Source organism: Scylla paramamosain, chromosome 11, assembly GCF_035594125.1.
Source record: "Scylla paramamosain isolate STU-SP2022 chromosome 11, ASM3559412v1, whole genome shotgun sequence".
Classification (NCBI taxonomy): Eukaryota; Metazoa; Arthropoda; class Malacostraca; order Decapoda; family Portunidae; genus Scylla; species Scylla paramamosain.
Genome location: NC_087161.1, coordinates 2,266,085 through 2,280,000, shown reverse-complemented (window position 1 = coordinate 2,280,000; position 13,916 = coordinate 2,266,085). Strand labels below are relative to the sequence as shown.

At 44.5% G+C, this 13,916-nt stretch overlaps 1 protein-coding gene across 9 annotated transcripts in view; it reads left to right on the top strand.

The window, feature by feature from the left end:
* LOC135104817 (rap1 GTPase-activating protein 1-like) overlaps positions 1-13,716 on the top strand; it is a 152,711-nt gene extending 138,995 nt beyond the window's left edge. For 8 of the 9 annotated variants that reach the window (XM_064012443.1, XM_064012436.1, XM_064012438.1 and 5 more), the window contains 6 exons: positions 2,222-2,460; positions 2,887-3,165; positions 4,031-4,196; positions 4,717-4,950; positions 5,176-5,535; positions 7,765-13,716. In XM_064012443.1, coding sequence (XP_063868513.1) covers positions 2,426-2,460; positions 2,887-3,165; positions 4,031-4,196; positions 4,717-4,950; positions 5,176-5,535; positions 7,765-7,902 — 1,212 coding nt within the window. In that variant the 5' untranslated portion in view covers positions 2,222-2,425 and the 3' untranslated portion in view covers positions 7,903-13,716. Of the gene's footprint in view, positions 1-2,221; positions 2,461-2,886; positions 3,166-4,030; positions 4,197-4,716; positions 4,951-5,175; positions 5,536-6,203; positions 6,242-7,764 lie in introns of all 9 variants that reach the window. The other variant, XM_064012445.1, reaches the window with a different exon arrangement.
* The last annotated feature ends 200 nt before the right edge of the window (positions 13,717-13,916 follow it).

The window sequence follows — 13,916 nt, the reverse complement described above, 5'->3', positions numbered from 1 at the left end:
CAGAATCATAGAAACACTAATAAAAACAACACGCGTAACTTTAACTAGAGCCTTTTGAAAGTAGAGATGCGGCGCAGAAGTGTTTCAGAATATGGTACAGTAACATTCTCTCTCTCTCTCTCTCTCTCTCTCTCTCTCTCTCTCTCTCTCTCTCTCTCTCTCTCTCTCTCTCTCTCTCTCTCTCTCTCTCTCTCTCTCAAACCGTAACCTCACCCATACGTGACAGACAGACAGACAGACAGAGGCACAGGTAGAGAAAGATACGCTGTTTAATTCATCGCCTTCGTGAGAGGTGAACGAGACATCTTAGGAGGAGGAAGTAAGGTACACACTTCTCTCTCTCTCTCTCTCTCTCTCTCTCTCTCTCTCTCTCTCTCTCTCTCTCTCTCTCTCTCTCTCTCTCTCTCTCTCTCTCTCCCCCCACCTTTCCTCCCGCCCTCCCACAGTTCATTCTCCCACCCACTACCCAAGCGTGTCCCCCTCCCGCTTCTGTCACTTTTTTTCTAGTCTCCCTTCCGTATTCTCTCTCTCTCTCTCTCTCTCTCTCTCTCTCTCTCTCTCTCTCTCTCTCTCTCTCTCTCTCTCTCTCTCTCTCTCTCTCTCTCTCTCTCTCGTTTTTTTTCGTATGATTTTCTTTTTTTCTTGTTTTTTTTATTTTGCTTTTTTTCCATTATCTTTCTTGCTAGCTATTAATCTCTCTCTCTCTCTCTCTCTCTCTCTCTCTCTCTCTCTCTCTCTCTCTCTCTCTCTCTCTCTCTCTCTCTCTCTCTCTCTCTCTCTCTCTCTCTCTACTTGCATGTATTCTCAATCCATTCCTACCCTCCCTCTTTCCTCCTCCTCCTCCTCCTCCTCCTCCTCCTCCTCCTCCTCCTCCTTCCCGCGTGTTGTGAGGTCAGAGGTCAGAAATTCAGACACGGTGAGATAATAACCGCTCTCAGTATTTCATGACCTTCGATTGTCTGTCTGTCTGTCTGTCTATCTATCTGTGTTCTTCCCCCCCCTCCCGCCTCTCTCTCTCTCTCTCTCTCTCTCTCTCTCTCTCTCTCTCTCTCTCTCTCTCTCTCTCTCTCTCTCTCTCTCTCTCTCTCTCTCTCTCTCTCTCTCTCTCTCTGTGTGTGTGTGTTAGTTATTCATTCATTTTGTTATTTTTTTCCAGAATTTTCGTTCATTTTTACCGTATATTATCACTTCGTTTGTTTATTTGTGTGCCGTCGTACCTACATAAGTGTTGTCGTACTTATGTAACAACTTGCGCAACGTGTGGTAATAATAATAATGACAGAGAGAGAGAGAGAGAGAGAGAGAGAGAGAGAGAGAGAGAGTCATAACATGAATGGCTACAACAATAATACAAAACTCTTCACAGATTCCCTTTGGTGTTGTATTACATCATCTTTGTAGCGTCCTTCATTTAACTCTTGTTCTATAATCCCTGGCTGCTCTTCCTGCCACGCGCCTCCCTCACACACACCTCACCACTCCCACATATGCTTCCTCCTACACACACACACACACACACACACACACACACACACACAGTACCACCTAGCCTGACGTACTGTAACACTGAGAAATCTCTTAACTGTGAACTCTGGTATAAGCTTGAGTTGATGAAATTGTAAAACTCTGTGTGTACGATCGCTTGTTTTTTTTTCTCTTTTTTTCTGAGGATTATCTCTTCTGTGCTGTCAAAATAGTTCACTGGTTTTCTCTCTCTTTTCATGCGTTTCTTATACCAAGTTAGAGTTTTCCCAATAATACATAGGAGGACTGGTGTAACTGTACCTCGCAGTCATAGAGGGAGGAAGGGAAAGAGATATAATTCCAGTGTACAATATTGTGAGTGGGGAAAGTGGATACAGATCTCTTTGTATGGGACTCAGAAATGCAACAGATCGCGGAAGGAAGTTACAAAGGGGTTACGTATATTAAAGATAGGATACAAATGATAACTTTCCATACAGAACCATAGATGTCTGAATATATGGTGGAAAAGTGGGCCCCGCAAGGAATATTCGTGATGATAAAGCCACAGTGGATGGGTAATAGTAGATACTGGGCTTCCATATACAGTAATGCGACATATAAAGCCTTGGAGGGAAATAACAGACTGCTGCAGTGTTCACGGGCCGTGCTTCAAGAAAAGTGGTGTTTTGGCGGTGACAGCCAAAACAGTTAGTTAAGCAACAAACTAACCTACCTCCCTCTCTCCTCCCTGCAGCGTGTGAAGGAGGACCTGTCGGTGGAGCGGTTCAGCCCTGTGGTGAGCCCCGAGGCGCCGCAGCTCATCCTGGAGTACGACGAGCACGCCCTCAAGAACCAATTCAAGTTTGGCCTCATCGTGCAGCGCTTCCGCCAGACTGTGGAGGAGCAGCTCTTCGCCAACACTGGCCACTCCCCTGCCCTGGAGCAGTTCCTCAGCCTCATGGGGCGCAGAGTCAAGTTGAAGGAGCATGAGGGGTGAGTGTGGGCCAAGTTCTCAGGGTCAGTAATCAGGGTAGGACAAGAAATAATGAGTTTAAGCTTATTGAAGTTGGATTTAAAAAAGAGATACAAAGGAATTGGCTTTCAGATAGAGTGGTGGATGAATTGAATGGACTCAGTACTGTAATTAGGTTGTTAGTGCTGAGTCATTATGGAGTGTTAAAAGATGATTAGACAAATTATGGATGGGGATGATAGGTGGAGAGATAGTTTGCAGCTTCCTTTAGTTTCTTATGCTCTTGTGTTCTTAAAAGAAGTGATAACAAAAATCATATAGAAGGAAAACTTAACAGTACATGTGGAGAATACCTCACTACCACAGCTCAGACTTTGCTTATCTTACTACAAACAGGTAAATACAACCACAACACACATTCACTCACACTCACACTGTCACTGCAGGTTCAAGGGCGGCCTGGACACACAGTTCGGGCAGACTGGGGAGGAGAGCCTGTATGAGGTGTTCCGGGAAAAGGAGGTGATGTTCCATGTGTCCACCATGCTGCCCTTCAAGGAGCAGGATCCCCAGCAGTTGGAGCGCAAGAGGCACATCGGCAACGACATGGTGGCGGTGGTCTTCCAAGAGGAGAACACGCCCTTCGCCCCAGACATGGTGGCCTCTCACTTCCTCCATGCCTACGTGGTGGTGCAGCCCATCGACCCCTGCACCCCCAACACCAGGTGAGGAGGTGGTGGTAATACTGATGGTGATAGAAGAGGGGGCACAGGGAGATGAGAAGGGTCTCATTCCTACCCAAAGATTGGTCACTATGAGCTCTGACCTCTTTCTGTAAGGGAACAACTAGCAGACGACTGTAGGTGAATCACACACACACACACACACACACACACACACACACACACACACACACACACACACACACACACACACACACACACACACACACCTTCCCAAGACCTGCAACACACTTCATTCCTTTGTCACCTCACTGAATACACATCTTTGACCTACTTTTGCTCTCTATAACTTAATAAAACAACTTCTTATTTAATTTTAGAACTTCAAATATGTCATGAACATCAAAAGGAGTAATCAAATAGAACCTTTTAGAGAGTGAGGTTATGTTTTTGTTAATTATGATCATATAGGTTAAAGAAATCTATCTGTCTTGATATATCTGTCTTTATATAATGTCTTACTATTATTCAGTACAAAAGCATTAAGCCATGTCATAATGGAGTACACTTTTTATCCCTTCTATAGCAATTTGAAGTCCATGTTTACTCAAAGTTTAACAACTTGCAAAAACTAACTTGTCTTCGTTTTCCTCCCAGTGCCTGAATTCCACATATATTCAAGTCATACTGTGACACTTCAGATTAATCCCCATCTCCTCCTATCCCTATTATACTTCCCATCACTTAAAACTAACCCCATTTTCCCTAGTCCCCATCACACCATTCCATCACCTCAAACTAACCCAATTTTTCCCACTCCCCATCACCTGAGACTAATCCTACCTTCCACACTCCCCATCACACTAACACATCACCTCAGACTAACCCCACCTTCCTCCATTCCCAGGTATCGGGTGAGTGTTACAGCAAGGTCTGATGTCCCCTTCTTCGGCCCCACACTTCCGCCTTCCTCTACCTTCGCCCACGGTCCACTTTTCAAGGAGTTTCTGTTGACCAAGCTAATCAACGCGGAGATGGCCTGCTACAAGGCACACCGATTTGCCAAGTTGGAGGTGAGGCAGGGAAAGTGGAGGGCTGGGTGGAGGATTGATGGATTACGTAGCATTGAAGAAGTTAAAAGAGTAATCAGGCATGGTGTGTGGTGGATGGAGGATTGCTTGGTTATATGGAATTGAGGTAGTAAGATTGGTAAAGGCAGAGTTTGCCAGGGACTGATTGATTGATTGATTGATTGATTGACTGACTGACTGACTGATTGTCCTCCTCCTCCTCCTCCTCCTCCTCCTCCTTCCCTTTTTCTTTTTATTGAACACTAATCATTTATTGTTCTTACTCCTTCCTTCTTATTAATCTTCATTTCCACCTCATCGCTTCTCCATCCTTGCTCATCCTCCATCATTATTCCCTAGTGCCTCATTCCTGCTTTACTCCTCTCCTTTGTCCCTTCCCTACCGTCACTCCCTTCCCACAGGCACAAGCTTGCAGCCTTCTCTTTCTATCCTGTCCTTCTCCAGCCTCTCACCCAACATTCCCTCCTTTTGCCCCTTCCGTAACCTCTGCTTCCCTCCACAGGCACGCACTCGCAGCTCGCTCCTCACCACCCTCGTTGATGACCTGCGGAACAAGACGAGTGAGTTCCTGGGCCAGGCGGAGGTGCAGGAGGCCCCCAAGGTGGAACCCCCGACCACCCGGTTCAGGGACATTGTGGCCTCACTAATAGGCCGCAAGAACCAGGATGGGACCAGCGCACCAGGGGGAAAGAAGCCACCCCAGACCCCGAACACCTTGGTGACTATCACTCCACAGGTGGGTGACTACTACTACTACTACTACTACTACTACTACTACTACTACTACTACTGCTGCTACTACTACTACTACACAGATTGCTATCCATGAAGACTATTTTGAGTTTATGTATCATTTATCAAACAGCCTTGTCAACTTTCTTTGCATTAACATTCCCCCACCATCACAAACCAGAACACTTGTTGCTGCTCTGCCCCTAATGTTCCCTCACTACCCCAACAGAGCACCCGCAGCAAGGGCAGTGGGGAGAGCAGCGGGCCACGGACACCCCCTTCCAGCCCAGACACCACACCCAACACTCACCTGGCACACTATGAGAGTGACGACTCCTCCCTCAACTCCATGGACATTGACACCCACCCCCACCCACTCAACGAGGACTCCGACACCGGCCTGGAGTCCATGTCGTCCGCTGAGACCCCGCACAAGGTGGCTGCTGCGTGTCCGCTGTGTGGGGGCCAGGAGGAGGGTCCCTGTGCCCTCCACGCTGACCCCGAGGCCGTCCTGCGCCAGGTGGAGGCTCTCAAGCAGGAGATTAACAAGCTCAAGTGTGATAAGCTGGATCTCCTAAGGCAAAATGTGGTGAGTTCTGGTTTGGGTTGGGACGTCTTCTTGTCTTTTTGTCTCCGTCTTTGTGTCTCTCCTCCTCCTCCTTCTCCTCCTCCTCCTCCTCCTTGTCCTCATTCTTGTACTCATCTTCCTCCTCTCCTCTCCTCTCCTTTCCTCTCCTCTCCTCTCCTCTCCTTTCCTCTCCTCTCCTCTCCTCTCCTCTCCACTTCTCTTCCTCTCCTCTCCTCTCCCCTCCTCACCTCTCCTCTCCTCTCCTCTCCTCTCCTTTCATTTCCTCTCTTTCATTTCCTCTCCTTTCTTCTCCTTTTCTATCATTTCCTCTCATTTCCTCTCCTCCTCTCCTCTCCTCTCCTCTCCTCTCCTCTCCTCTCCTCTCCTCTCCTCTCCTCTCCTCTCCTCTCCTCTCCTCTCCTCTCCTCTCCTCTCCTCTCCTCTCCTCTCCTCTTCTTTCCTCTCCTCCATCCATACCATCCAATATCAAGCTCTGTATATTAGTTAGAATATTCACAAACATCCCTGTAAGGACCAAAACGACTGTTGTTATTTGTTCCTCACTTGTGTTCCCTTGTGTCCTGTCCCCCTCACCCTCTTGAGCACCACCCTGGAGGCTGTAGTATGTAATGTAGGGGTGTGTGGCATGTCAATAAGGGATGCAAAATGTGAGTGTGATGTTATTTCAGGGCACTGATGATGGCAACATTAGAGACATCTTGATCAGGTTGGTCAGTGAAGGAAGGTGAAGTGGCAGCATAGAGGATCTTAATGGGTACTGTTGGGAAATTTCTAACTTGGTATTGTAAGTTTGAGTGATGGAAAAGGTGAACTGTGTCATTTTTTTGTTTCTTTGAGGATAAGGTTAACACTTCCTCATTCTTTCTTTTTTTTTTTATTTGTGTAAAAGGGGACTGGTTAAGGGCAACAAATAACTATGGAAAAGAAAAGAAGAAATGCCAGTCACTAAAGAGAAATCAAAATAAAATCGTCTAAAATTGGAGGATAAGTGTCTTGAAACCTCCCTCTTCATTTTTTTTTTTTTTTTTCTTTTTTTCGCTGCTGTCTTTTTCATGCAGTTCTTACACCAAGTTTGAGTTTTTTTCCCAATAGTACGTCCATGTGTCAGCCTCAGCCCCTCTGTCACCTGATGATGGTTGCTTGTCAGTGCGCCCCTGTTCCCTGCCACAGTTATCTGCCTCTTGTGACCTCCAGCCTTGTGCTTCATAGGTCCCTTCTAAAGATATCATCCTTTGCCTTCCTTCCCCCATCCATCCATCACTCTGCCACAGGTTTCAAATTGTTTATTGTGCTTCATCCACTTTTATTCTCCCTCCACATGACTAAACCACCACAACCCAGTTTTTTGCATCCTTTCCCTCCTTGCTCCAGCTTCTCTCATCCTTCCCTCCACACTCCAGCCCCTCTCATCCTTCCCTCCACACTCCAGCCCCTCCCATCCTTCCCTCCACACTCCAGCCCCTCTCATCCTTCCCTCCACACTCCAGCCCCTCTCATCCTTCCCTCCACACTCCAGCCCCTCTCATCCTTCCATTTTGTTCCAGGCCTGCTTCTCATTGCCTCACTCACTGCACAGCCTCACACATGGCTCATCCACCTTTCCATACTGACATAGTGACTTCCTGCTTCCTGACATCACCTTTAGTGCTCATCCACCTTTCCATGCTGACAGTGGCCTCCAGCTTCCTGACATCATCTTTATTTACCCCAAACCAGTGTGAAGTGCTGGAGTTTAAGGATGTTAAGTGCCTTTGTTCCAGCTCATGCAAAGTACAGGCCAGCTTTGCTCAAGAAGTGAGGATCTGCAACCCCTCAGAATTGCTTCTTCAAAACTAACTTTAAAAAAAATGAAAAAATGTGTGTTGCCCACTAATGAAATGCTGTTTTTTTAGGTCTAGAAGTATTTTACCTTTTGTCTTGGAATTTCTTCACCCTCTTTCCTTTTTTTGTGCTGATGTAATGACTGGTGTTTTGAAGTGAGGCATTCTTCCTCCTCTGTGTCCCCTGAATCCATCTTGCCTCTCATCCCAGGCTTAGTCACTTTTCCTTCTTTTTCTTTCACACACTGTCAGGTCCCTCCAATAGTATTTCATTCCTCTCTTTTCCAGTTCCATTCTTCTTTTATAAACCTACCAATAAAATGCACTAGTTTCTTTTACTTCTTGGCCATTACCTAACATTTCCTGAGCATTATATTCACATCCTAATACCAGCGTTCTCATTTTCCAGACTTGCCAGCGAGATATTAAGAAACTCAAGGAGAAAGAATTAAAACACGCGAGTGATCTTGTGTCTGCCACGAAGGAGATCGCAAGGCTTCAGGGTCTGCTCAGCGACTTTGGGACGGGCCAGGTGTCCGCTGTGTGAGGTCAGGGCAGGTCAGATGTGGCTGGTTTGTCCCCTCCCCTCCCCAGTGACCTTGTAGCGTGGAGCTGAGGTCAAGGGTTAGCACTGTGGTGTGAAAAGAGGTCAGAGAGGTGTGTGTTATACCTGGCCACCTCTCTTTTTCTCTCATTCTCCCTCTCCCCAAGGTGAATGGAATGCAATGAGTGTCGATCTGTCTTGTCTTGTCAATTTTCACTGTGACGTTATCTTTGTAAGGTTCTATTTGAGTCATCTTTGTTTTGTATTTTGTTTTCTTGAGTGTCTTGATCCTCCTCCTCTTCTTTAACTTTCATTCCTCCACCCAAACAAGTGATCTTGCTCCTCTTAACACAGTCAAGCTTCACTCTTTGTTCCATCCTCTTCTTCCAGTCCATCTTTTTTTTTTTTTTTTTTTCCCCCACAGTCGTTATTTCCCTCCACTCAATTCAACTGATCGACAAAAACTGGTTCTGGAGGAGTCGTGTCTGCGTGCAAGCGTAGCAGTGCTGTGAGGGAGAGGCTGAGCATGCATGCGTGCGTGCGTCCCATGTGTGCGTGCGAGAGTGTGAGCACGTGAGTCTGTGTACGTGATTTGCTTGTCTGTCTGCCGCCTCTTTCACACTGGCCAAAGATGATACCAAAGTGTGTACATAATTGTGGTACAGACCAGTGTGGTTGACAAGATAAACAAAAAAAAATAACTGAGGGTGACAGAAATAATGTTAATGCCCTCAAAAAAAAAAGTATAAATATACATATATATATGATTGGAAAAGAAAGAGCAGTGGCGGCAACAACTGTGAACTCTGAACTGTGGAACCTCCCTCCCTCCTCCCTCTTACCTGGATCAAGGACACAAGGCTGGCCAGCAACACTCTGCTGGGCCGGGAACAAAAAGACAGACAGTGTGTAGCATTTATTATCCACTTGTTCAAAAAGCAGAAAAAGAAAAAAAAGATTGACATGTACTGTACCTTAATCCAACCCGTACGCCGTTTATCCTTCCGTAAGGCTCACCAAGTGTAGGTAAAGGTGAGATTTCTGTTGTCACCTTGTGTACATTGATTCTTATTGTGCTTGTTTCCTTCCAAGACACAAACATAGACACACAATCCCACACATGTATAGATTAACACACACATGCACGTACATACACATACACACAGACATACACAAACTTTTCCCAGCTTATTATACCAAATATGTAGGTTTAAGTTGACGCGAGAGGATCCTGCAGTTTTTAGTCATTCCCAGATTTGTATAATATTCCTGCCCTCATTACTATCCGTTGGCAACTTCCTTTCTCCTCTCATCGTCCAGTCACGTTATTTTTGTGTCCTTGTCTTGCCTTCCATCCCGTGATTGTGTTACTGACGGCAGACAGCAGCACTGCCCCCATCAGTGTTCCATTAGAGGGAAATTTGAAAGATGATTCATACTTGTGATCCACTTTGTGATGTGAGGAGGAGGTGTATGTGGTGTGTGGAGGAGGAGAAGCAGATGATTGTTGCTTCCTGGTGATGTGAAGGAATGGTGTTTTCTTGAGTCAGGAAAATGAGTAACTATTTTCCTTGGTGACTAAAAGAAGGAAGATGTAGCAATTTCTTTCCAACATTTGGAAGAGTGATTCTTAATGCAATTAGATCCTCGGTAATATTAAAAGAATAGTTACTTAAATTCCTTCCTGTAAAATTGGTAATTCATTTGGCGGCACAAAAGAAGGCATGGTTTTCTTGCAAGTCAATGACATCAACAAAGGAGGAGTTGTTTGTGATGCAGTGACCAGTGTGGGGAATGAGCTCATCATGCTGGTGCTGCTGTGTTATGGTGTGGGAAGCATCAAGGAGCGCTGAGTGTGTGAGTGTGTGTGTGTGTAGCCACTAGCAAGGAAGGTCAGGATTGGTGACTGTCTACTAGGCACCTCTGTGGACCCACATTACCCGTGTGCTGTGTCTTCGTGCCATTGGTGGCCTGGCGCGGCAGGGAATTGTCTCCATGCTGTAGGAGCGAAGTGGAAAAGGTTGCCAAGTAATTGTAACTATCTGCCTAATTGCATTTGAGAGAACTGCTCAGCATAGATCCTAACTTTTTTTTTTGTAGCTCCATAATACATGTGCTAATATTTGAGTACATAATATATAAGAGGTTCTGTAACTCCTAACTATAGAACTGAACTAATGGAATCCAGTCCATACTTGCTCACATCTTATCCTTTGCTGACTTTGAATGTAGGACGTGTGGAGCGTTGCCGCCTCACGTACACTACCCAAGCTTGAATCAAGTGTCGAGTGTCAACTGTGGTAACTTAGGTGCTTACTAGATCAAATACATGAAGATGATCAAATAGATTAGCTTCAAATCATCTTGAATCTTCCTTACTAATGGTCTGAGCAGCTTGAAGAATTTGTTCCAAGTTGTGATTTCAATTCAATTATCCTGTTGTTGAAAGTTTGGCTCCTTTTGGCTTCACATGTTTGTTGTTCATTTGTCCCTCAATTTGTGATCTGAGTAACTGTAGATGTGCTCTTTTCATGTTCCCATAGGATGCTGTTCCCTCAGTAGCTCATAGGGTTCAATAATGTGTTCAGGACAAAAGTTATATCCGCATAATTACTGTAGTGTATACGTACTGATCTTATTGGAGACTTTAATTTTGTCTTGGTTATGTAGTCATTAATCGTTACACTTATACTTTGATGTCATTTATGATTCTAAAGGTTGCATTAGTAATCTGGGGTGGTGCCAAGATCATCTACAGACCAGGAAATTATTTTAAACTTCGACATGAAAACAAAACACAAAAAAAGCGCATTGCGAGATGAATGGAGTAATGGAAGGCAGTGATCCTCTTTTGTTTCTTGTGACTTGACTGAGTGACCTGATGTGGGATGTTGCAGTCAGGTCAAGGAAGGAGTGACCTTTACTGAGCTTTACTAAGTGGTAGGTCAGGTCATCTTAGGTAAATGAAAGTACATACGTAGGTGTGAGAAAGTGAGAGAATGAAAACTTCTGATCAATATTATTAGGAAGAATGAAAATGCCGATGTGTATTATTATTAAGTTTTCTACACAATTTAAGTTTAAAGATTCTACAAAGATATATATATATAGATACAGTATATATATATTATATTATATATGTCACCACAGCCAATGAGAGGCAAGTGGTGCGCACAATGCCTAGTAAGTATTGCACACAGCTCCCTTCCAACCCTAGGTATTCATAACCACCATAACTGTGTTGCAGGGCCCAGCCACACCCTAGGTAGCTCAGGGTGTTACTGCTAGGGTGTGTAGGCCATCAGTGTGTAGCTTGCAGGGTGTTACATAACGGTGTGTCAACATAAACAAACAACCCGAGGGAAGAAGTAAGTGTGTGGACTCCAGTAAAGGACTCACATTTCCACTCATTGGCTCACCTCCAGCATCAGTGAGCCGTGACAAAACATTGGAATTTGTATTTATTTTTATTGTGCTTACTGATCATCAGATGTATTTAATTTTTACTTTATCTTTTATCTTCTTATTTTCCGTGAGTCTGCTGGAGGAGTGTTGATGTGTCTCTCCAGCCATCAAAGCACCAGGAGGGCATGAGCAGAGTGTGGTGCTGGTGGTGTGTGTAGCATGACATGGTGGTGGTGTGGCTGGACCGCTTGACCCGCCACCTCAGCCAGGGCAGAGCAGGTCAGGTCAGGTCAGGTTGGACAGGATTATGGGAGCCACACTGAAAGAGTAGGAGAATTGTACAAAAAAACTTTATTTTGCTATGATAGGTAGTGGGACCGTGCAGGTGTGAGCTCCAGCCAACAGTTTGGCTTGGGAGGCATCGGGAAGGTGTGGCGGTGGTGTGCAGGTGTGGCCGTTTGGGTGTGACCTCACTCTCTGGGTGCTGCTGTGTCTCATGTGTCCGGGACAGTGGTTCTTAGGATGAATCTTGGACGTACATCCTAATTTGGTAATGAAGCAATAATTTTGTCATACTTTTCTATTGTTATTTTGTTGCTATTTGAATCTGTAAGTGGATGTCTCAACACTGGTGTAGTTTGGGAATCCTTCATGAAAAATTGTCAAATTGGGAGGCTTCCAATGTTCCCAAGTGCTGATATGATGTAAATTTGTAACTGCAGGTCGCAAAATTTGTATTTCTCAAGGTCACTAACTGCTCAGAAAATTTATTATGGAATTAAATTAATCATAAGACAGAGAGACCATATCTTTATGGAATATGCAAGGAACTGTTTTGCTTTAAGAGACCAGAATACATATTCACATAATTCATAGTACAATGGGATGAAGTACATGAAATCTGAAGAAAAAAACATATAAACATAAAATCACATGTATGACAACGACATGTATAATGATGTCATACTTAAAAATACTTCATGATTATCTTTAGTAAATAAGGTTTTGTAGAAGCACCATGATTTTTATGTCAAAGTATTACTGGGCGTGTTTGGCACAAAGGTAATTGTACCAGAGTATATAAACTGATTTCTATTCCTGTACCTTGGAGAGTAAGGTGATGACTTGAAATGAAGTGGTGGTGATACACCATTTTGTCTTCTGATGTACAGACCCATCACGAGCCTTGCTTCATTATTTTGTCACAGTTTGTATTGTTACTTCACTGATTTGATATTGCCCTTAGAAACTGCGATATTTATTGTTTTCTTATTGATTTTGTATTGTGTGATAACTTTCTTTTACTTATGGTGATCAATAATTAAGAACAGGACACATATATGAAAAGGAAGAACATGCTGGTCTTCTACATCGGGAACCAACAGTTTTGTGTGAGCTGTGAGGACAGACAGAGGCCCAGTGAAGAGGAGACACTTGCAGCGGGCTGGTGTATAATGACTGTCAACCACATGAAGGAGTGAAATAAATCAATTCAAAACCAATATGCAGTTTCCAAACCAGTGATCTAGAAATGAAGAAGTGAACAGATTTTTTGGTCATCAAAACAAGTTCACTTTCCTTGTACATTTTCTCGTCTTGCAAGTTTGTTTTATTGGCATATTTGATTCAGAGACCATGAGATTGGATAACAAAATCAGTTCAAATCAAAGTGAAACTGCTTGGTGGCTGCTCCAAATGGTGTGCCTGCCTTCCAAAAGACAACCAATACAAACAGCACTCAGGAATTCAGTAGGAGCGCCACACAACCTTGCAAGCACAATGGCTCAAGGAAAGAAGGATTATACATACAAGACACAATAAGCTTGCGCACCTCTTTTCTCCATCACTGGTAATGCCAAACTGTATGTACATTCACAATTCAGAATCAAACTATCTGGATGTGTCACTAAACATGGCATCTCTTTACATACGCCAGCCCCACAACTACAGAAGAGCGATATAATACTTGAATGTGATTTCCCGCACTAAGGACCCTATTCTGAAACATGCGCTGCACCTCGACTACTTACAAAAGGCTCTAGTTGAAGTTACACGGCTTTTCAAGGTTCTTTTTATGGTTTCTACATTATTAACAGGAAAAACGCTCTTGAGAAATAGGTTAATCATCTCTGGCCTTTAAAAATAGTCGTGGTGAGAACAGAGCGTTTCAGAATACGGGACTAAGTTAGAAGCAGAAGTATTAGGCCAGTCTTCTCTTCACGGATCTCTGTCCCCGAGGTTCATAGACGTAAGAGAGTAAGGAAAGAACTTGGGATGTTTTAGTATCGCCGCAAAGGTATACCAGCAGACGCCAGAGAGCGTGTGCGCGTCCCTGGCCCTCGTGTGCGCCACCTGTACTGTCCACCATGAGTGCTGCTTGTGTGCATATGAAGTAAACATTAACCAATCTGTCTCCTGTCCTATCTTTATCCCGAGGCTGTGGTGTGGTGGTGGTGTGCTGCAGGTTGTAGTGTGAGTGTCTACTAACACAACCACCGGGAGCACTGGGGGAGGTTCAAAAGCGCGCCATGGAGCCGTCACGTCACTCAGGAAGGAAGTCAAAAGCCTTTCATTTAACTGTTCTTTGGAAGTTAAGTAAGATCGTCTTTGTA